We start from the raw sequence: 25,453 nt of genomic DNA, 5'->3' as shown, positions 1-25,453 counted from the left end.
TAGTGATCGCCAACTGATTTTGAGAGTCATAGGGGCTTAAATGCCTATAAGTGGGTAAAAAGTCAATTTTTTTACATTCGATCACATTTCATTCTTCAGTAACACCTTCGATCGCCTTGAAATTGAACTTTTCTTACGTAGTTATGTCCTTTACAGACGATAGGGGTCATTTTATAATGATCGTCAACTCATTTTGGGAGTCATATGGGCTTAAATGCCTAAAAGTGGGTAAAAAGTCAATTTTTTCACATTCGATCGCATTTCATTCTTCAGTATCACCTAAGATCACCTTGGAATTTAATTTTTCTTACATAATTATGACATTTACAGATGATAGGCATCATTTTATAATGATCGGCAACTGATTTTGGGAGTCATATGGACTTAAATGCCTAAAAGTGAGTAAAAAGTCAATTTTTTCACATTCGATGGCATTTCATTCTTCAGTAACACCTTGGATCGTCTTGAAATTTAATTTTTCTTATGTAATTATGAGATTTACAAACGATAGGGATCATTTTATAGTGATCGGCAACTGATTTTGGGAGTCATAGAGGCTTAAATGCCTAAAAGTGGGTAAAAAGTCATTTTTTTCACAATCGATCGCATTTCATTCTTTACTATCACCTTAGATCGCCTTGAAATTTAATTTTTCTTACGTAACTATGACATTAACAAACGATAGGGATCATTTTATAATATTCGCCTACAGATTTTGGGAGTCATATGGGCTTAAATGCCTAAAAGTGAGTAAAAAGTCAACTTTTCCACAGTCGATCGCATTTCATTCTTCAGTGTCACCTTAGATCGCCTTGATATTTAACTTTTCTTACGTAATTGTGTTCTTTACAGACGATAGGGGTCATTTTATAATGATCGCTAACTGATTTTGGGAATCATTTGGGCTTAAATGCCTAAAAGTTGGTAAAAAGTCAATTTTTTCACTTTCGATCGCATTTCATTCTTCAGTAACACCTTATATCGCCTTGAAATTTAATTTTGCTTACGTAATTATGACATTTACAGACGACAGGCATCATTCTATAGTGATCTCCAACTAATTTTGGGAGTCATATGGGCTTAAATGCCTAAAAGTGGGTGAAAAGTCAATTTTTTCACATTCGATTGCATTTCATTCTTTAGTAACACCTTGGATCGCCTTGAAGTTTAACTTTTCTTACGTAATTATGTTCTTTACAGACGATAGGAGTCATTTTATAATGATCGCTAACTGATTTTGGGAGTCATTTGGGCTTAAATGCCTAAAAGTGGGTAAAAAGTTAATTTTTCCACAATCGATCGCATTTCATTCTTCAGTGTCATCTTAGATCGCCTTGAAATTTAACTTTTCCTACGTAGTTATGTTCTTTACAGACGATAGGGGTCATTTTATAATGATCGCTAACTGATTTTGGGAATCATTTGGGCTTAAATGCCTAAAAGTTGGTAAAAAGTCAATTTTTTCACATTCGATCGCAATTCATTCTTCAGTATCACCTTCGATCGTCTTGAAATTTAATTTTTCTTACGTATTTATGATATTTACAAACGACAGGGATTATTTTATAGTGATCGCCAACTGATTTTGGGAGTCATATGGGTTTAAATGCCTAAAAGTGGGTAAAAAGTCAATTTTTTCACATTCGATCGCATTTCATTCTTCAACATCACCTTAGATTTCCTTGAAATTTAATTTTTCTTACGTAACTGTGATATTTATAGATAATAGGGATAATTTGATAGCGATCCATAACTGATTTTGGGAGTCAGATGGGCCTAAATGCCTAAAACTGGATAAGAAGTCAACTTTTTCAAATACAACTACTTGAAGTATTTTTAATTTTGTTCAGATAGTTGAAACCTTCTTTCAGGCAATTGAATTAAGCTGTCGAGGCAATTTCTGGTTCATTTAAGGCAATCGAAGTACTTGTCATTTGCTTTAAGACATTGAAATTATTATTTGTCTGTTTTAGGTAAATCAAGTGATTTGCAATGTTTTTTAACACAATTGAGGTCAAATTTCTGTTTTTTGAAGTATTAAAGTCAATTTTTAGAAAGTCATGTTTTGGTTTTGCCAGGTTATCGGACCCACAGTTTGTAAGATAGACACACTTATTTTTTATTTAGTTCAGGTAATTGAAGCCTGCTTCCAGGCATCTGAAGTAAATTTTTAGACAGTGGACGTAATTTTTAGTTAATTCAAGGCAATTGGAGTATTTTTAAGTAACTTTTTCTCTGTTTTCAAGTGATCTGCTGTTTTTTTGAGACAATTAAGGCGAAATGTCAGGTTTTCAAGCAAGACTAATGTTTTTCTAGCATACATTATCTGCTTACATAATATAAATACTATTTAATATATCTATTCATTAATACGCTTCAGACTAAGTTGAACTGATTTAAAGTACGATTCTTTATTGTAAAATTAAAAAAAAAAAAATCCTCACTCAAAGCAAATTTTGAGCAAAGCAAATTCCCCCCCTTCCCTCCCAAACCCAAAAAAAATTACCAAAACTTTCTTTATTTTCCTCCCTTTCTGGTGGGCCTTAATAGCAGTTTTAATTAGCGACTCGTTGCCGGCGTTCGTTTCGTGTTCATATTTTGCGCTCTTCCACTTTGTTTCGGTTTTATCTGGAGTACGCTCGGGTAGTTACGCTTTCCCTTTTAATTACATTTTAAAGGTAAAATTTTAGATAATATCGCTTCGTTTCGACAACAATAGAACACATTAATTCAACCTTGAATACTGACAGCCTTCGTATCCATTTAAGTTATGCATCGTGTTCGATTAGCTGACGCAAGCCACGGGTTGTGTTCTCACACTAGTATGAGGGGTGGAAAAAGGAGCAAATCGTGTGCTCATCGCTCAAAAGACCCCAAAAATGCAATCTCGAGAAAACTAAATAATTCATGCCGCGGTCGGGAAACCAGACTGGGTAAACAGGAGTTCAATCATCGGTCCGTGATGAGCAGTGAAAAGGGCGTAAATCGTAACGCATAGGAAACGAAGCAATTTCGACAAGCGAGAGATGGAAAACAATTTCTGTCTTGCAACCAGGGGGACGGTTAAATACAAATAATTTCATATTAGGTGAGAAATGTACAGGTTTTTGGGTGATGACCCTCTGGATATGAAGATCTTCGGCAAGTGATTAATGGCTCCTCTACGAAATTCACGAATCCGTCTCTGCCTTTTGCTCCCCAAAGAGTAATCCCTCCACTTTTTCTTATATATTTACATAGTGAGCTTGTTATCACCCCTTACATGGTAAAACATAATCAATCTTGTCTGTTTGGGGTTGTAGATGTAATTGCTTGAATAATATTGCTATTTTGGTGCAGTTGTTTATTAACCCATAGAACAAAAAAAATAATACACTGGCTTGGATTTTAGCTTTTCCGTAACATACAATATACACCGACAGTTGAATAAATAGCAACAACGTAATTAAAAAAAAGTTAAATACAAAATTTTACATTTGAATAATAGAGCATCGAGTTTAAGGGAAGCGGTCGAATAAGCAGCAACAACTGTGAAGAGAAAAACAGCGGTACGCTTTACAATTTTTCCCCCAGTACTTTATGGGCCGCTTTTACTTAGTAATTTATACAATGGATTAACAGGTAGTGAAACAATAAAAAAATTAAATATATGCAACCAATAATTTTAAAAAATCAAATTAAAAACAATAATACTAGACTACCGAGTTTAAGGGATTTAATTTTAGTAAATAGTACTGCGTATATAATTTGAAGATCTAAATTAAGCCCAAAATTTTCTTCTGGAACATACCCCGCCCTAAACCAGTATAATACTTGCGTATCATCAACGTATATGTACTGAAAAAATACAATTGTCATTTAAGTTTAATAGGAGTCTGTAGTATCTGATTTCTAATATTTTTACTTAAAAGACACTTAAGAAGTTAATAGTCTAGTAAAATTAAAACCAATTTTATTGTTATCAGCACCACTCAATATATCATCAATTAGAAGGCAGTTGAACGACTATATCACACTCTAAATGCCTGAAATCAGACGAAATATTAATTTTAGTTAGTAAATTAATGCTACAACGAAATGCTTAACTTACTGCCTGGAAGAGGGACTCCAATTATCTGGAATATGAAAAAGAAATACCTGGACAAGGAAGAAAATGACCCTGACGACTGCCTGGAAAAAACTAAAAAAAAAAGGAAAGATGCCTGGAAAGGCACATCTGACTCTGGAAGAAATGAAACAAAAAAGGGTGTCGGGTGTTTTGGGATTCGGAGAGGGTTACGTTCAGGAATCTAGGAGACATTGACTTCCCTATTTTGACCAGGAGATGTCGATAAAAAAAATAAATTTATCTAGTATTCATTGTCAGTTAATAGCCAGTTACTGCCCAAGAAAATAAACCCATGTTACACCCAACTCGTTCAAAAAAAACTGTAATTATAACCTTTCCCTGATTCCTTTCAAAATATACTTTAAAACATAAGTGCTCATTAATTTGACTACCATTTTCCAGCTAGAAGCCTTAAATTCCACATATATTTGAGGCTTCAATTTCTTAACAATTTTTTTTTTAATTTCTAAGACATCTTACGCCTCACTAATGTCTTCAACTGCCTTGAGGTTTTTAATAATGTTCCCTTCAAATTAGAAATAATAGATGATAGCGATCGTTAGTTATTTGGTGACTCGAGATAATAAGACTAAAAAGTCCCTAAATAAAATTGCACTTTTTGTACTTCTACCGCGTCTCACTTCTCCCTCTTGTCCTCAATTGCATAAAAAAAATATTTTTATTACGTAGTGGTGAACCCTTTAGCCAAAAAATACTGTATAATAGTCATCGTAAATCATTAGTGGGACTGAGATGGAGCATAAAACAAAAAACTCGGTAAATAAAAAAAACACTTTTTAAACCTATACTGCATCTCACTCGTCCCTCTTATCCTCAATTTCTTTAAAAAATATTTTTATCACGTAGCGGTGCTCCTTTTAGACAAGGAATATAAGGTAAAATAGTGATTGTCAATCATTTGTGGGAATGACATAGAGATTAAGACTAAAAACTCGGTAAATAAAAGTGCACTTTTTGAATCTCTACTGCATCTCACTCCTTTCTCTTGTCCTCAGTTGCATTAAAAACATATTTTTATTACGTACCGGTGCTGTCTTTAGACAAGGAACACTATATAATAGCAATTGCCAATCATTTGTGAGACTGAGATAGAGAATAAAACTAAAAAGTCGATAAATACAAGTACACTCTTTGAACTTTTACCGCATTAAAAAAATATTTTTATTACGTAGTGGTGCTCTCTTAAGCCAAGGCACACCATAAATTAGTAAGACGAAAATGGAGAATCTCACTCCTCGCTACCATCTTCAATTATAGTTGAACAAGCAATCATAATTAAATTTAAATTTGAATTATCGTCACTGGAATTTCTACTTTTAATATCGATCAGAAATTCTTTTACAGTATCGTCCGTAGTAAGTGCTACACCAAAAGACGTTTGAGTAACACAATTACTTTAATAAAAATTCAATAAATCAATAATATGGTTTTAATATCTATAAAATTTCTTATATTTTTAATTCTTTATTTAGTAGTTTCTGCATATAAAAAATTTTTTGTTAGTGACACATTTTTGTCAATGTTCATATTCCATTGTATCTGTTGTATATCGTACGTAAGCTTATTCAGATTGAAATATATCCAAAGAAACATTGGAAAAACTTGATTCTAAATTGCAGTATTTTAACATATGATATGACATATAAACATCTTTTATCCCAGAGCTCTTAATTACAAAAAATCAGTGTTACATTGTGCTATACTTTGAAAAAGAACAAAGAACTGTGTGTTTAGAAGTTATAGCTGTTTTTCACTTTTTTGCTATAATTTACTTCTGGCTTAAAAAAATATTTTTTTTTATTGTCTGGGGTTTATATTTTAAATATATTTTTTTAGTACTTTATTTAAAAAATGTCAAGTCTTTTTAATAAAAGTATATCATAAAATGAAATTGTATTATCGCTGCAGAAAATCATGTTTAATTTTTTTGTGGTTACTTTAAAAACAAATTTTACCGTTTTAATGAGGCACCACAGTACAGAAAGGCGCTGCAAGAATTTAAACCAATGTTTTAAAAATTCTTACAACTAATAGCCTCTTAATAGAAACGTTTAACTTAAAGGTCTTTATTTGTTTAATACAAGTTAAGTAAATTTTTAGAAAAATGGAACGTAAAAGAAATAAAGGTTAAAATAAAACTTCGAATATTTCATTGGCATTTATTTAAAAAAATATATTCAAAATGACCGCCGCCGGCTCTTATACACAAACGACATCGTCTTATAAAATTTCTTTTTAAGTTTCTAAATGCTCGAGCATTGTCGAGCTGGGTAAGCACCATTTATACCATAGTCTCTGACTATTCGTGCACTATGCGCTGGTGCTCCGTCGTGTTGCAGCCACATTCTTGCCCTTAATTCCAGAGGCACATCTTCCAAAAGGTCATAAAGTTGATGTTCTAAAAATCTAGGTAGCTCTCTCCATTTAATCTGACCGGTAACTCGAAAGGGCCAATCAGCCTACCACCGAGAATTCCTGCCCACAAATTTATACCAAATTGCTACTGGAAGCGATCTTGCCTTATTATTCTTGGATTTTCTACAGCCCAATAGTGAAGAGTGTGAATATTAAATATATCAAGTTTTTGAAATGAAGACTCATCGGACCACAAAATGCAGTCAAAAAAAGTCCGGGTCTTGCAGCGTCGAAGCATTTCTCTGCAAAATGCTACTCTAGGCGCGTAGTCACGGGGTAAGAGGGCTTGAACACGTTGCACGTGGTATGGATGCTGGTTGTTACTCCGCAACATGCGATGTATCGTAGCTATAGCTCTAGAAAATCTACGAATACTTGTAGAAGGGTCCGCCTCTATCAAAGTAAGCACCTCTTTATCATCCAACCGCGGTCTGCCTATTTGTTGTACATCACCAGGTATTTCTCCCCGCAAATATGAGTTATGTACTCGTATGAACACTCTGTGATCGGGAAAGCGTTCATGATCCGGATAACGATCACGATACTCTCTTGCAGCAAGGCGAGCGTTCCCACCGCACAATCCATAAATGTAATGCATTTCAGCACATTCCCGTGGGGTATACCGATCCGGCATCTCGATGCAGATTAATTATTACTTTAATGGTATAATAGGTCAGAAAACAGAAAAAAAATCGATTAACACGTTAGCTAAAGGCAAACAGAAAAGAATACAGAAAATACCCACAATCTAAACCGACTGGCTTTTTAAAATGGTTTATGTGAGAATACAACTTTTGTTTGTGGCTCTTGATAGCATCCATCTGAATTCTAATTTGAAGGTCAAGCGCATATAAATAGTACCAAATTTGTGGTATGCAAGCAAAAAATGTGCTATGATTTTATTTCTTTTACGTTTCATTTTTCTAAAAATTTAAACATACATTGATCAAATAATAAACACTATAAGGTAAATGTTTTTATTGAAAGACTAGAAATAGTAGGAAGTTTTTAAATATTGGTTTAAATTCCTGTAGGTCTTTGTGTACTGTGTAGTGCTTCACTAAATTGTTAAAATTAATTTTTGAAGAATCCAAAAACAAATTAAACAAGATTTTCTGCAGCGAAACAAAAAAAAATTACACTACACTTTTATTAAAAAGACTCGCAATTTGTTGGAATAAAAATAAAAAAATATATTTAAAAAATAAAGCCCCAGACATAGCAAAAAGTGAAAAACAGCTATAATTTCTAAACCATCAGTTTGGACCATGACTTTTGAAACACCCTGTATATAATTCTGAAAGCAGGCCTTCCAAATACGATATAAATTTATTTGTGATAAATATTGCCAATAAGAATACTTTAATGTTTTGATTCTACCCTAATCGGTATATGTTCAACATAATTCTTGCATTCCTAAGAAATAATTTGATAATATACACCATTTCTTATCACCTTGATGGTCGATCTTGTCTCACTATTACATACCTAATTATCTACACTTAAATGTTTTTTGTTAAAATAAAAATAAAGCAATGAATGTCCATTTAAATCATTAAGGCCATTAATCTTGAGATCTTGAAGGATAAGTAAAGAAAAAAAAACACTTTTGAAAAAATAATTACGAATTAACGAGTTGCTGTATTTTCTTTATAATAATAATAATTATAATAATTTATTAAAAAAAAGCAATATTAATCTTACAATATTACTTAATGCTACATTGCCAAAGAAAGAAGGCGAAGATTAGATTAAAGCTACTCTTTAACTATTAACCTTCCTAACAATCGCAGTTTAAACGGAAAAAACGAGAAAAAAAACAAAAAAAGTAACAAGTATATATAAAGCATTTATCTTCTAGAACACTAGACTATACTTTAGATTGATTTAAAAACAAAAGTCTATAATATGTCCTATACACATTTAACAAAGTATTAAATATTGGTTTATTATTAAAGAACTTAACGGCATTATAAGTAAAAGATCGCTCGAACAGAGCCGTGGAATGGTGCGGCATGGTCAAGATATTGCATCTAATATTTCGAGTGTGAACCTGGTTTCTTGGTATTAAGTTTTCAAAAAGATATTCCGAACTTTGACTAATATATAATCAATAAAGTAGAAGTGAAGAATTTGAATAGGTAAGGTAGCGTTAACCACCTCAACTGAAATATTGAGTCTGATACATGATCAAACTTTACGAGGTTAAAAATAAAACTACAGCAAGTATTCTGCACGCGTTGCAGGTGGTAACGATTTATTTGGTCTAAGCAATGATAATAAAATATAAGGCAGTAATTTAAAATAGATAAAACAAGAGCCACTACAAGTTTTTTCCTAATTTTAAAATTTAAAATGTGTTTATTGGCATAAAGCATACGCATGCCTCTGCAGAAGAGTATTAACGTGTTTCTTAAACTGTAAAGAATTGTCTATTTTAAGTCCCAGAACCTTTACAGTATCAGAGAACAAAATAGTTGCGTTATCCAATTGAATGTGAACAGTTTTCATTATATTTTTATGTGATCCTCGGTTTAAAAAGAAAAACATTTTTGTTTTATTAGGATTAATGACAAGGTTATGCTCTTTTGAAAATTGATTTACTACGTTCAATGATAGAGTCAAAATAATGTATGTATTGATGTATAACGTCACTAAAGTGAATTAATTCTTATTGTAACTGGTTTTTTTTTTACACATACCAAGTTCTGTTTGTATATTAACAGTATTTTTCCAGAAAAACCGACTGGATTGTCTGCAAACTTTTCCAGACAGTCGTCGCCCCTCGGCTGGCACACGACATTTTTGGCAACAAATAAAGCGATTTTTTAAAAATAAAACATTTCTGACTTTATGGTCATCAACCTCTCTCTGATAAAGCAGTGAACAAGTGAACTGAAGTAATCCTGGCAAGGATAAGATAACCGGATTAACGTTTATTTGCTGGAGAAATGGAGACGACGGAGGCGCGTTACTCCGGATGGAAATTTAGGAAAATCGGGTAAACAGCCAGAAGCGAGGATATGTAAATTGATCTTAATTTTCTGGGGATTGTTTCATATTGGATCTTTCTCCGGGAGTGGTTGAATACGTAATTATAGGGTTGAGAGAAATAAACCATGTTTTTATTATTGACTAAATCACAGTAGAAAAACAATTTTTAAATTTAATCACTTTCTCTTCTAACTCCTTTACTGTTATCCCATTTCCCGTTTCTTTTCAACCCTAACAAAGACCTCCTCCCACTCTGGATAAACATGGGCCTATCGAAACAAATATCCATCCTCTCCTTTATCCGAACTTTGAAATAACAAAGAGAATCAGAACGTCAAAAAGTTTACCCAAATAAAACGAAATCCCGGGCCTCAATTTGCCTAAAAAGAAGACATTCAAGAAACTTTTTTATTGTATGATAAAACACGTTTAGCAAATAAAAACTTTTTTTTGAGGGGGTATTAAAGCTGCTTATTAAGGCCCATTTAAAAGCTTTATACTTTAAACCATTTTTTTTTCGTCCATTTATTATCCAGGACCACAACTCACAGAGCTATAACAGCACCATAACTCCACATTCTACTTATCTTCTCATGCTCGAAATTGAAATAGCGAAAATATGATGGCGAATAAAAAACCAGATTTTCCCAGACTTCTTTCGGGAGTCGCATGATTTAAAACCGGAGTCGAGCAGACCCTCCCGAGTCAATATGTATTAAATCATAACCAGTATATTGGCCGGGAATGTTACAGTAGTTTACGGTCGATTTACCGTGAAAATAATTCAGGTTCAATGTAGTAAGTCTCGAGGTATTTTGTCTGGGACATTGGCCACATTAAATAAGGTAAAAAGGCGTAGGGAATCGGTGAAGATTTCGGATTTAGAGGAAATCTGTTAGGGGTCGATTGGCTTTATATTTATGTGCTAAGAAAAGATATTTTCTATTAAACAATTTATGCTGCTATAAGAAAACTTTCATATTTCATAGATTTTCTGACGAATTTGCAAGAAAATTATTTTCGTCGTGACTTTTTAGCCTAAAAAGTAATTTAATCCTTAAGTACGAGATGCATTTGAATCCAGTGCATATCGCGCCGGAAACAGTATTTAATGGTGAATTCGAGAAATCGGTTTCCACTTTTGTGTCCATTTTCGAACGAATCTGAAAGCGCGGTATTAAAACATGCTTGTTGCCATTTTAGGGTTTATTGTGCAGGATTTAAATAAACTATAGGGAGCATTTAAAGAATTCCACTTAACTGTCGGAATAGTTTCGTAATTTATATTTTGAGTGGTTTCTAAATTCTGAATGAATATTGGGTCTTCATTTCCTATAGGTAACCATTTTGAAAATCCGTGGATGGTCTTTTTGGATTCAGAAGGCAGAAATTAAATTAAAACAATTTAAATTTTCCCGATAGTTCCCATAGAATGCAAGTTATCGTCTTTCAAAGTTTGGGATTTTTCAATTTTCGTATCGAATTTTTTCACCAAAAATTGATTTTTTTCGAACTAATTATACCAGTGCCTTATTCAGGTCACCTAAATTACAAAAACACCGGGTTATAACAGGATTTGAGCAGAACTAAGGGAATGAGAGCACTTTGAAAATTTGGAAAAAGCCATTTTTCGACCTCGTTTTTGAGGCCAAAAATAGGCTCCAAAAATGCGAGATCTCAGCTATTAGAAGAGCTACGACCTTGCAAATAGTCTCGTTTTATTTAGAAGAACGAAACTAAGATAAAACCGTTGGAATTTTCCCGATAGGACCATTATAAGCCGAGATATCCACCTCCAAAGTTTGAGATTTTTCATTTTTCAGGTATACCCCCCCGTATCGAATTTTTTCACCAAAAATTGATTTTTTTCGAAATCAAACTAAGTATACCAGCGTCTTATTCAGGTCACCTAGATTACAAAAACACCGGGTTATAACAGGATTTGAGCAGAACTAAGGTAATGAGAGCACTTTGAAAATCCTGAAAAAGTCATTTTTCGACCTCGTTTTTGAGGCCAAAAATAGGCTCCAAAAATGCGAAATCTCAGCTATTAGAAAAGCTACGACCTTGCCGATGGTCTCGTTGTATTCAGAAGGACGAAACTAAGATAAAACCGTTGGAATTTTCCCGATAGGGCCCATATAAGCCGAGATATCGACATCCAAAGTTTGAGATTTTTCATTTTTCAGGTATACCCCCCGTATCGAATTTTTTTACCAAAAATTGATTTTTTTCGAAATCAAACTAAGTATACCAGCGTCTTATTCAGGTCACCTGGATTACGAAATCACCGAATTATAACAGGATCCGAGCACAACTAAGAGAATGAGAGCACTTTGAAAATTTGGAAAAAGTCATTTTTCGACCTCGTTTTTGAGGCCAAAAATACGCTCCAAAAATGCGAGATCTCAGCTATTAGAAGAGCTACGACCTTGCGAATAGTCTCGTTTTATTCAGAAGAACGAAACTAAGATAAAACCGTTGGAATTTTCCCGATAGGACCATTATAAGCCGAGATATCGACCTCCAAAGTTTGAGATTTTTCATTTTTCGGGTATACCCCCCCGTATCGAATTTTTCCACCAAAAACTGATTTTTTTCGAAATCAAACTAAGTATACCAGCGTCTTATTTAGGTCACCTGGATTACGAAAACACCGGGTTATAACAGGATGCGAGCAGAACTAAGGGAATGAGAGCACTTTGAAAATTTGGAAAAAGTCATTTTTCGACCTCGTTTTTGAGCCCACAAATGGGCATTATAAATGCAAGATCGCGGCTAATATGAGAACTATGTATACATAAAATGTGTTTTTTTCATTTAGTACCATTCCAGGAATGTAAAAATCCATTTAGCACAACTTACAACATATAAAAAAAACGCATTTATTTAATTATAATATAAATGACGTATTATACATCACTGAAACTCACCAATCAAGAAATCCGTGTCAAAATTATTTATTTTTAAGCACTCTGATTATCTCACTGGAAGATTTTATAAAGGAATTAAAGATTTAAAAAAAACCGAATTGTCCGTCGCAACACCTATCGCGAGCTCTAACACGTAAAAATCCTCACTAATATTCGTCGTGAGTTATGCACTATTCGTAACATCGCCAACCCGCCCGCATTCCTCAATTTTCCAATAAATTTTTACGTTATTTAGTGACATTATTTTAAGCAGTACGGCAAACGGGATAATTTTAATACAGTTTAGGGTTTTATCCATAGAAGCGTTGCGGTCTTAAGATAATTATATATTCACTCTTGATCTTATAGGGGCGAACCCCTGTATATTCTCGCTAAGCTTAGGTCTTATCAAATTTACATAGTTTCACTCTCGGGGAGGAAATAAGACATCAGTCAAGATAAGGCACGGGAGTTTACGCGGAGGCACAGGTTGATGGGGCATTAGATTAATCAAATTATGCTCGCGATTTAATAATAGTTTCAAGGGTTTTGGATGGGAAAACTGATACCCTTAAAGGCATGTTTTATTTTTTTTAAATAATTTTAATTTACCTTGCAAATTCTTGTGTGAGGAGCTTGAGTCTTGACCTGCACCTGGCAGCCTCCTGTAGTGCCTGTTTTGCACGCGATTCGCTGTCGAGGCGCAGTCTTCTCTCACGGTCAGCATCCCTCTGAGCTGATTCCCTCTATAATTAAAAAAAGACATTAAAATTATGGAAAAATTGTAAAAGGATTTTTTTTTCTCTTAAAATCTCGGTTTAATAATTAAAGTTCTTTTACCATCTAAATAAAATGTTCGGTGATTGAGCAATTTACGATCCAACGATTTTTAGGTATGTTTAGGAACTTTACCTTAAATCCATTAAATTAAGACAAAAAAATCAAAGCAATTTTTTAACAAAAAAAAAACGAAAACTTATTTTATATATGGACCACGATTTTTTTATGCTTCTACTTACTTAGGGAAACAAATATTAAAAGTATACTAGACTATCATCGCGGACTAATGACTTTTATATTGATCTATAATATTTTTACTTTATTCCTATATTAAAAAAAGAAAATATAAGGATTAAAAACGCAACACTTTTTTAAAGTTGTTTACCAAATTGCCTCCTTTAATTTAGAAACGTGGACGTTTATAAACAACTGTCAAATTATTGACATTTGACACACAACTTATTCAGAAGAATCACGTGATTGCTATCAGCCAATAACAGACCCGATTTTAGGCCGAGGGTCGATTATCGGGTCCGTTATTGGCTGATAGTAATCACGTGGTCCCAACGGATCCGTAATTATGTATACCAATGTGGATTCAGGCTCAAACTAATCACTACAGCGTTGCCGAATTGTACTCTGATTGTATTGTGGATTTATTTTCATGTTGATTTTTTTATACAAAGACGTTATAGTAGCTTGTGGCACCGTTTTAAACTTTTTTATATCATGCAACTAATTAAGTGAAGTTATGTCAAATGTAGGGTTGGGTTGTTTTGGTTTTAGTTGAGTTGGGTTAAACACACACCAGCCCTTACACTCTTAAATTTTATATAATTTAAGAGTGTAAGGGTTGGGGGATCCTTGCCAATTAACTTTTAAAAAAATTAATAAAATTTTTTAAATAAAAAAAAAATTATATAAACAGATGTTCCATGCTAGATACAAACATTGCAAAACAATATAAAGTTCATTTATAGCGTGTTTTCCAAGTGAAAACTGAAATGTATTCCTTTTATTATTTTTGTTAATAACTGGCGAAGTTTACTTAAACTTTATGGATTTTTATCCAGTATGGCAACACTGTCGCATACCCTCCTGCAAAATTGATATATTGGAGAGTTTTCGCATGGCATTGTTTTGAAAATGACGTCATTTAGTAAGAATTTTTTTTTTGATTTTTTAATGCAAAAAAATTTTTTGCAAAATCTTTGGGTCTTAATTTGCTTAAGCACCAAATGTCTTCGTATTTTTTGGTCTTAGCCTAGGGAAATTAAAAAAGAATTTAATTTGACCACCCTGTATAAATTTGCCTGCTTGATTCCGACACATTATCGTAAAGACTCTACATGAGCATTTTTATTATAAAGGGGGGCGATACTAATATTCTTGGGGGAAATATCTGGGATATGTGTTATCTAGGCGTCAGGACTCTGGATTGTATTAAACGTGGGAAAAAGATGCACCGCAAGTCCGGAAATTGGGAAAAGCTTTTATTTCATTAAGGGATCTGCATTTTTAGAAAAGCGTGGTATTATTCGACATCTATAGTAGTTTCCTTTAAATTTAAAAAAATTTTAAACAAGAATATCACTGTTTTTATTATTTCATTCGTTTTATAAAAAATAATAATTATTTCATACTTACAAAAATTAAATTGGAAATAACGCTTAAACACTGAAATAGGGACGTTGGGAAGTGTAATTTGTAGTTTTTTCAAAAAGTGGATTTTTAACGGAACGTTTTTTTCGGAAAATAAAGATCCCACTTTATTAAATAAACTAAAAAATAGCCCGGATACCTGGAAAATTTTAAATTATTTCAAAATTGCAAAAATTACACCTTAAACACTGAAATAAATTTTAAAAAAATGCAATTGCCAGGCACATATCTACAAAACGTTTATTTTCAAAATATGCCTAAATGCCTGAAAAATTTTAAATTTTTGACTAAGCCAAGGGTCCTAAAAAAAATTCTCGCTGAAAATATGATTAAAAACTCCTTTCAAGCTTACGAATGAATGAATGAATATTACAGCCATCAAGTTGTCAACGCTGCCAAATTTTTTAATGAATTTTTGGTTTATTTATCAAAAAATAAATTATTAAATTTAAAATTTTTGAAAGCGTTTATTTCTTTATTTAATACTTTCTGACGCTTCGATTTATGGAATAACTTAATCCATGGATTACCATCATCAGGAATTTTTCTTTAGTACGGATGAGATTTTTACCAAGAGAACAGTTCGTACAGCAATTATATTTTTCGATTATTTAATTAATTAAATATTTTATATATTAATTATTCAATACTTGATGATTTAAGTCATGTTGTCTTCTTTGGTATCATATTTTATTTTTTTTTATATTTATTAATTTATGCATTTGTAAATATTGTATACTTAAATTGGTAAATGTCAATTTAATTGTTAATTAAATTGCATTTTTCTGACTTGAAAAACTGATTTCCTTGGCTTATTTTGGTACAAGTTAAATGATTTTTATTATTCTAGGCAGTTGAGCTATAAGTTTTTCCTTAATATCAGATTGCAGTTGAATCAATTCAATTTAAACTTTAATTCCAAATAGATCGCCACTTACTGATTCCTCGGTTTTGCTCTAGTTTCATGTATAGTTGAACCACGGATTCTAGTCTTAATTATAAGTAAATGACTTTATTATTGATTGATTAATATCTAATTAAAAGCATTATTCTAGGCAAGTAAGCAATGACTTTTTCTTTAATTTCAGATGGTCAAATACGAATTTCTACATTTGTTCTTTGACAGCAGTTGAATCGATTCCATTTTAATTTCAGGTAGACATTTGAATTATTCCAAGCAGTTTCAGGCAGCAGATTTTTCTAGTTTTCTTGTTTAAATTTTAGGCCATAAATTCAACTTTTGTGAACACAGTGTGACACTCAAATTACACAGAGACAGTTTTACCATTATCATCTTGGTTGTGGTAAAACTGTCTCGTAATTTAATATTTCAAGCAGTTTTAGGGCTAAATATCATACTCAGTGTTACACTCATTTCACTGAAATACTAAATAAAAAACGAGTTCTTATTATTATAAAAATCACCATTTTTATTAACTCCCATGGTTCTCAAACATACCTATAAAAACACACGGTATTTCCTCATGCCCCGAAGGAAAAGAACTCGATTTAGTCCCTATATCATAGAAAAAGTTTCGGGCTTATCATGCGGGGCACGACCCACGGATGATGATACACCTTGCACCCCAAAATAAAAAAAAAACACGCGGGGGAAAAGTTGCAATCTTTAATTGGCTTTACGAGCTTTATAAGCTACTTTGAGCCGACCCCTCGGGGTTGTTTTGGGGGTTATTTTACTATAGGAGGGATTTCGAAAAATTGATTTCGTCATACTTCGGGGATTAACTTTGTATGAGAGCGAGCGCACGCGACTTAAGTGCATAGAATAGTTTTTTTTTCATGCCATTATTGTGCATAACTTTAATGGACACCATTATCAAATTTTCTTAAGAAAGTTTGTCGGTTTGGCATGCTTTAAAATTCATTTAATTTTGAATTAAAAACACACTTAAATCATCACACATATACTAAAGGATCCTCCTTTAACCTGCATAGCCAAATCAAAGGGTAATTCAACAGTAACTCATTAAATATCCAACACACTGTACTGCGCTCAAAGGGATAACGGATTAGATACTAAGGGTGGCTTTTAGTCCTCCCCATGTTTTTTTTTTTTGGGGGGGGAATCCCCACTCGGAAATGAAGCTTCCCAAAGGATTATGCTAAGTGAAGGGTTATGTTAAATACACATAAGCGGTTTTCGGCCGAAATAATTACAGCTGGTTTTTAATTATACGCGGGCACATATTTGACCCTACATTTTTTTTTTTGTTGTAATTTACTTAATGGGTTCATCATTTATTATTGTCGCTCGTATTAAAAGCTTTGGCATGTTTTATTGTCGAGGAATTATTTCTTTTTTTCCATTACTGCTAAAAAAGAATGTTTAATTTCTAGCTCTGTCGGGTTTAAATAATGCATCAAAGCGATTTCAGTTTAAATTTCGCAGTAAATTCCGAAAACGGTAATTGTTTTATATTTCCGATAGATGACGTAAAATCCATTTCGGAATGGCAGCTTTTTGCCATTTCTGTGCTGGTAATAGCCGAAGATAAAATTCATAATTTACGTGTAAATGCCTGTAAATGTTGGTTGGTAACGATAGAAGCAGTAGAGAATAAAGTATTACTCAAAGTAACAGTATAACAGAATGGGATGCGATAGAGACCCAAAAAGTTACAATTTTCGATAGGGATGCCTATGAATCATGATTTTTGTTTTTAGTGAGTTTAATTACATCATGTGTGTTTAAGGCTCAAAAGATTACCTTTTTATGCATTTTTTAATTTTACATAATCTTACATTATAAATAAATTCATTGAATTAGCCTTTTACCAAGATATATCTGTGATAAATTGGTAATATTTCGTGATGTACAAATGCTCACTTCCGTGCTCTATAAAGGTCTGTTAGAATTTAATAAATTATAAAATAACATAAAAACTTGTGATAACTGAGAGCACATATTTTAAATTAGTTATTGGGTCTTATGTTTCAGGTATATACTGTAATACAACTTTAATCCCAATCTACATGTTATTTATTTTAGTTATATTGAGTGTTTGAGTTCTTACTATTTTATATTTAACATAAGTGTTTTTATTTTTGTATTTTAAATTAGTTTTTATTACTTATAGGTATATCAATATTGAACTCATTATTTAAACCCACTGCAAATTATATGTAGCATATTTGATTAATAAAAATTAAAAATTAAAAAAATTGCAATGTTTAAATAAAATTTCGGGTTTTTTTAAATATCATAATTTATAGATGCTTATGAAATATTCTTAAAAACTTCTATTTTTTCCGAATAAAATTTTGAAAAAACGAATACCAATGGAATGAAGCCAAAGAAATAAAAAAAACAAGTTTCCTAAATAATTTTTTTTGCAAATGAAAATAAAAAAATTTTAGCCATTAATATCATGAAAAGAAATTTCCATGTAATATTTATGCAAATGTTCAAATTTCTGTGTTGAATATAGGCATTTTTTGAATTTTTTGATTTTTTTTTCACTTCCTGTATATATTTTTCAAAATACCAAAATAGATGTGTAATAAAACTTATTGAAGAACATTCATGCAAATTTTCAAATGTCTAACTTAAATATATTTTTTGAATTTGTACACATTTTCTTTCATAATTTTTTTTAGTCTGTATACATTTTTTTGAAAAATCCTGAAATAGATGTCAAATTAAATTAATTGAAGAATATTTCTAAATTAAATATTTTTTGACTCATACGAATTTTTTGAATTTGTATCATTTTTTTTCAATCCCTGTATACATCTTTTGAAAATTCTTGAAATATGTGTCTAATGAATCTAATTGAAAAATATTAGTTCAAATTTTAAAATTTCCAAGTTAAATATTTTTTTATTTATGGGCATGTTTTAAATTTGTATGATTTTTTTTTATAATAGCTTTCTTCTAGAAGTTGAATATTTTTTAGCTTATAGGCATGTTTTGAATTTGCATGATTTTTTTTTCACTGCCTGTATATATTTTGCAGCCAAAATAGATGCGTAATAAAATTAATTGAAGAATATTTCTAAATTAAAATATTTTTTGACTCATACGCATTTTTTGAATTTGTATCATTTTTTTTCAATCCCTGTATACATCTTTTAAAAATTCTTAAAATATGTGTCTAATAAAATTAATTGAAAAACATTAGTTCAAATTTTAAAATTTCCAAGTTAAACATTTTTTTACTTTTGGGCATGTTTTACATTTGTATGATTTTTTTTATAATAGTCTTTTTACTACTTGTATATATTTTTTGAAAAATCCTAAAACAGGTGTCTAATGAAAATAAATAAAAAATATTTATGCATATGTTCAAGTTTCTAAATTAGGGTGAAGTGGGGTAAATGCAATCATGGGGCAAATGTAATCAAGCCCTATGATTTTTTTTTATAACGTTTTGGAACATATTTTCTTCGAAATTCGAAAATATGACCCTTTTTATACCCATATTTCCCATTTTCTTTTTTGTACTTTGACATTTATAATAATTTCGTGAGTGCCTTTTAGGAATTCTAATTCCTCATAATACTGCTAATATTAGTATTTAGTTGTAGTATTTTGCCCCCTTAGGTAATTTTCGACAAGGATGTTGATTCTGCTATCAGATTTGATTTTCGATACTTAACAAAAAATGTATGCCAGCGATTACATTTACCCCACCGAAATACGCATATGGGATAAGTGTAATCACTGACTACATTTGCCCCAGCCTCCTCCTTCTTGAGTTTTTAGGCTATAATCTATCATTTTCCCTATTGTTGCAGGCTAAGACTAATATCGAAGAAATAGTGTAAATACTTACCAAAGACTTTAATTAATTGTAAAGACAGTGTGGAAATCTCTAAAATAAGACCGATCTAAGACTAGTTTATACAGTTTCTAGTGAGTTCCTTCAAAATGGTCAGAGTGTATATAAAAAAAAAGACCCTTCTTACAGTGCTGAACCTTTAAAAGATGCGATCAGAAACATCCAAGAAAATCGTATCATTATTCGTGGTGCTGCTCAGAGGTATCAAATCCCATTTTCCACTCTTCAAAAAAACCTACGAGGAACCCGAGGATCAAAAAAAAATTGGAAACTGGGTTTTGGTCTCATTTAAAGGAAAGAAAAGTATACTTTTCTACGCTGGTCAAATAACAATGCTTGATGAAGAATCGCAACCTACCATTAAGTTTAAAAAAACCGAAACGCGCATAGTTCAGTGTTTCACTGGCCTGAACAAGAGGACCATCACTTAGTGGCTGGATCAGATATAGAACGAGTTTTACCAGAACCCACTTTAGGGCGAAGAGGAGAACTTTTCCAATATCCTTTACCTCATATAACGTTAAATAAATAAAAAAAAACATGTCACAGCCCGTTTTGCTCAACTTACCTACGTAATATACTTTTTAGAAAATCTTTGAGTTTTATTCCCTATCATTGCTCAACGAAAAAAGTTCATAACTTCCTTATAAATTAAGATAGGTATCAAGCTGTTTTTTTTTTAACCCAGAATTTTTCATACTATAGTATACTTGCCCCAGATCCATCGGCAGAATAAGCATATGACAGTTAGGAGCCGTGAGTACACTTGCCCCATTCTGTGGGGCAAGTGTAATCAGCCGACATGTTTTTTTTATTTTGGTTTATAAAAAAAAAACAAAAGCAGACCAAATATAAATAAATATGACATTGATTTAATAAAGAAATAGGCTCTGTGCTTTCTAAAAATGAACGCGATTTCTCTTTTGGTTTTTTTGTTATGAAATTTTAAAGTGCCCCATTATCATTTTTTTGATTACACTTACCCCACTTCACCCTAAATATTTTTTGACTCATACGCTTTTTTTGAATTTGTATTATTTTTTTATCTTTTGAAAATTCTTGAAATGTGTCTAATGAAATTAATTAAAAAATATTAGAGCAAATTTCTAAGTTGAATATTTTTTGACTTATGGGCATGTTCTGAATTTGTATTTTTTTTCATAATAATTTTTTAATTTTTTGTATACATTTTTTGAAAAATCCTAAAACAGGAATCTAATGAAAATAAATAAAAAATATTTATGCATATTTTCAAATTTTAAAGTTAAATATTTTTTGGCCTCTAGACATTTTTTGAATTTTTATTTATTATTTTTTTTAAGTCCCTATATATATTTGTAATAAATTCTAAAATGAATATTTAATGAAATAATTGAAGAACATTTATAGATTTTTTCAAAATTCTGTGTTAAAAATTTTTTGACTTAGAGGCATTTTTGGAATTTGTATTAATTTTTTTTTTCACTACCTGTATATATTTAAAAATCCTGTAATAGGTATTTAATGAAATTAATTGAGGAATATTAATTCGAATTTCCAAGTGTCTGAGTTTAATATTTTTTTACTAGAAAATTGGTCTTAGTATCCAAATAAAAAAAAAACAATTTCCTTCGTAGGAGATTTGGAAAAATACATGGAAATTTTGGAAAACGTTCCTGTAAAACTAAGTCACATTTTTCCAGTCCTAAATATTAAAAAAATGTTTGCAAATAAAAACTTCAAAATTTTGCAAATTAATTTATTTTTAAATATATCAATTTTTTTATTTAAAAAAAAATCCAAATTTTCCCAATACAATTTAGTCAAAAATAAAAAAAATCGGAAATTTTCGTTTTCAAAAGCCATTGATTTCTAAAAAAAATTCAAGTAAATAATTCAAGTTAATTATCTAAAATATACCTAATAAAGTTTTTAACGTAGTAGTTTTTGATTTATGATTCTACCTTTAATAGTAAGAGCGGTATGGATAATAATCAAGTTGAGAGAGAATATTTTTAAAAATTCATGAAAAAATACTCAAAAACGTTTTAAAATTTCATAAAAATGAATTTAAAAGCAAATGTAGGCATAAACATTAAAAAAACAGGTATTTCCAAAAATTTTGATTTATCCAAATGAAATTTTTAAATATGGTAAAAACGAATATGACAGGAACTTAGCCGTTTAAAAAAAAATACAAATTTCCATATAAAAGTATAAAATAGGTCCTAATATCCGACACATAATTTTTCTCTTAAAAGTTTTGGGAAAATGAATGGAAATTATGGAAAATGTCCCAAAAGCTTTATAAAATATAAATTAAATAAACATTTTGACAAGGTTTAAGAAAAAAAAATTTTTTTCTCAAAATCTCGCACATATTTTGAAAAACGCTTAAATTATCCAGAAACTATTGATACAAATTTTCAAAATTGTATTAAATTGACCAAATTTTTTGAGCATTTTGTCAAATTTTAAGACACGTCAGGGGACAAACCTGGAGATCTAGGGGGCCAATTAACATCACCAATCCCACTAATAAAACGATTAGGAAAAGTATTTAATAAACATGTCTTTAACACAGTCTTGTTCGAGAAGATTCATCTGAAAATATTTTATAAAAAGTGCGACGAGAGGTGTCGCCATCATTTTAGACAATGCGTTAATCTTCTATTCCCCAACCTGTATACGACGTGTATAATATATAAAAAATAAAATGCTTGGTAAAAACCAATCTTTTAACACAATTCTACTCATTTTAGCCTAAACAAATCCACACATATATATTAACCAATTATTTATAAAAATCCACATAAAACTCCCGCAGTTGCGACACTACACAAAAGCAAATAGATCACTTTATCTCCTGGACGGCTTACGTCCGAGGTTTTCGTTCTCTCGTTCTGCAAATACCCTTCTCCACCCCCATTCTATGGTCGTTATCGCTCGTGTAATACTTGTCGCAATATATATGCCGTATATTTGCACCAGAAGCAGCAGGAACCGGACGGACGATAGCAGGGAAAAAAACGACCGCACCACCGACTCGATTTAATTGCGTATATGAGGGCGAATTCAAGAGAAAAGAGTCTTGGAAATATTTAATCGCGAAAGTTGAAAATCAATTATCATGGTAAACCGATTAGAGAGCACGACGTGCGTAGAGGAAATTTCCTGCTAATGGACCTTTAATTTCCGGCCGGAGCCAAATAACAATCTTACAAGTTATTGATTGTCGGCACGAGGTTGCTCTAACTTTGGTTGTTATAGATACGATAAGGGCGGATTCAATTTACCTTTTCAAGGGAAGTTTGTGTGGAATTAAGGGTGCCTTAGTGATTTTATTTATATTATCGGGAAATTGACACGTCCCAACCGCTAATCGATTCATTAGTAAACATCCCCGGCCCCGGCTTTTCATCCCTCTATGGCGTATCTATATCGGGGCAGACAACGACCCCCCGGATACGTCAATTCCGATGCCAGAATTTGTATAAAGTCAATTGTTGTTACGTGCGAACAAACAATGCCCGTCAGATTTCCGGATATGGCGACCCCTCTGTAGTAGTATCGAAAAGGGTGAGGAGTAACAGCGCGAATTATGAATAAAATTTGTATTTTTATAGATCTGTATTTGAGCCACGTAGGAAGTAGACCTGCCTTAATTTAATACAAACAAAACCCGAAATTTTCAGCACGCAGTAACGGTTTCTGCTACAACAGGTAGTTGTTTGCCATTTTTCTCGACTTCCGGTTTCCGGCGACGGGCCACTTCCTTTCTGGAATACGTAATGGGATATTAAGAAAAAACAACCCTTCATAAGGTCCACTTTTTTTGTTTTTTTTTTGTGAAAAGAAGGCGTCTTATTGGCCAGGGGTCATATTATAGAACGGTCAGAGTTAGTTTTTTTCTCAACAGTATTGGTTTTTAAGTAATGGCGCTGATTTTGACTGGAGTCCAATCAAGTTGTAACAAAAAACTGTACACAGATTTTGAATTGTACCTAGTTTTTGAATTATAAGTACTTTAGGGAATTTTTATAAAGCTTATCAGTTTTTCAAAAAATAATTGTTTTCCCAGGAACATTTTATGTTTTTAAAAAACGCTGAAATATGTGTTTAATTAAATTCAATGAAGAACCTGTAAAAACAAATTTTTAGTCTTAAATTTTACATAGTTTTTAAGTTATAAGCACTTTTCGGAATTTTTATTAAATAAATAAATTTATCAAAAAAATTTTTTTCCAGCAACATTTTTTATATTTTTCAAAAACGTTGAAACATGTGTATAAGCAAATTCAATAAAAAACCTTAATACAAATTTTCAGTCTTAAATATCACATAGTTTTGGAGTTATAAGCAGTTTTTGACAGTGGCGAAGCGTACGAGTAGACAAGGTAGACACTGTCTACCCAAATTTATCCAGGTATTTGTCATTAATTTATTACGTAATTATTTCATGTAATTGTTGAATTAAAAGTTTAAAAAAAATTGACACAGAACGTAGTTGCTCTCCTTACTATTATTATATAGTATCTAAATATGATTAATCCAAAGGGGCGATCCGCCTGCCGCGCCGATTTGAACAACAATGCAGGGCTGAGCCTCAGAAAGACACGTTGATATTTGTCTAAATATCTGCATCTAAGGAGCATCTAATCGAACCAAATACTAATCAAGCAGGTGACAGAGGTCCGGCCGCATCAGCATTCAGCCTATTACGTCTGCGAAATTTACTCGCGGGAAAGACATTCGAGCTTTTGTCTATCGAAGTCGACCAGTTATTTTATTATGCTGTTGTGGGTTATTGTTTACGGACACGCTTGATGTGGTCCTCCGGTATTTTTATTTTTGGGTGTATAGAAAAGGCTTTTTAGTGGATATTTTAGTGGTTATTTATGAAAGACTGTTCGGTATTAGCAATTGTATTTTAGTTGTGTTTTTATTCGTCTTTAATTCATTTTAAAATAATGGATATTATGGAGTTGTGTTTTTTTGTAAGTTGTATTTATTTTAATGCTATCTATTATTATTTTTTTCTTTTTTATATCAGTGCATAATTTTGTCTACCCAAAAGAAAAGTTCACGCTTCGCCACTGGTTTTTGAATTCTTATATAAAAAATCAATTTTTCAAAAAAAAATTTTTTTCCCAAGAACATTTGGAAACCAAGAACATGTTTTTCAAAAACATTGAAATATCTGTCTGCAAAAATAAATACGCGTCTAGTTAAATTCAAGGAGCAACTTGCACACAAATTTTAAATTTCTGAGTTATAAGCACTTTTTGAAATTTTTATTAAAAAAATTAATATTTCAAAAATAATTTTTTTTCCGGCAACATTTTATGTTTAAAAAAAAAATCGCTTAAATATGTGTTTAATCAAATTCAATCAGGAACCTGCACAGATATTTTTAATCTTAAAGTTCACATAATTTTTAAGTTATCAGCACTTTATAAATTATAAGAAATTTTTATTAAAAAAAAAAAAATCCAGAAACATTTAACGTTCTTCAAAATCTCTTAAATATATGTCTAGTCAAATTTAAGGAGCAACTTGCACACAAATTTTTAATCTTAAATTGCACACAGTTTTTTCGTTAAAAGCACTTTTTGAAATCTTATTTGAAAAAAAAAACAATTTTTCTCAATATTATATAATTTTTCAAAAAAACACTAAAATACTTGTCTAATCAAATTTAATGAAGAACTCGGACACACATTTTCAATTTTAAATTTCACCTAGATTTTGAGTCAATAATAAAGTACTTTTTGTATTTT

At 31.4% G+C, this 25,453-nt stretch overlaps 1 protein-coding gene across 3 annotated transcripts in view; it reads right to left on the bottom strand.

Moving 5' to 3' along the window:
- LOC126741872 (uncharacterized) overlaps nt 1-25,453 on the bottom strand; it is a 313,270-nt gene that overhangs the window by 100,482 nt on the left and 187,335 nt on the right. For all 3 annotated transcript variants that reach the window (XM_050448321.1, XM_050448322.1, XM_050448323.1), the window contains one exon: nt 13,063-13,196. In XM_050448321.1, the coding sequence (XP_050304278.1) occupies nt 13,063-13,196 (134 nt within the window). The remainder of the gene's footprint in view (nt 1-13,062; nt 13,197-25,453) is intronic.

Source organism: Anthonomus grandis, chromosome 11 (genome assembly GCF_022605725.1).
Source record: "Anthonomus grandis grandis chromosome 11, icAntGran1.3, whole genome shotgun sequence".
NCBI lineage: Eukaryota > Metazoa > Arthropoda > Insecta > Coleoptera > Curculionidae > Anthonomus > Anthonomus grandis.
Note: the sequence above shows the minus strand (reverse complement) of the source record. Positions and strands in the feature narration are given on the sequence as shown.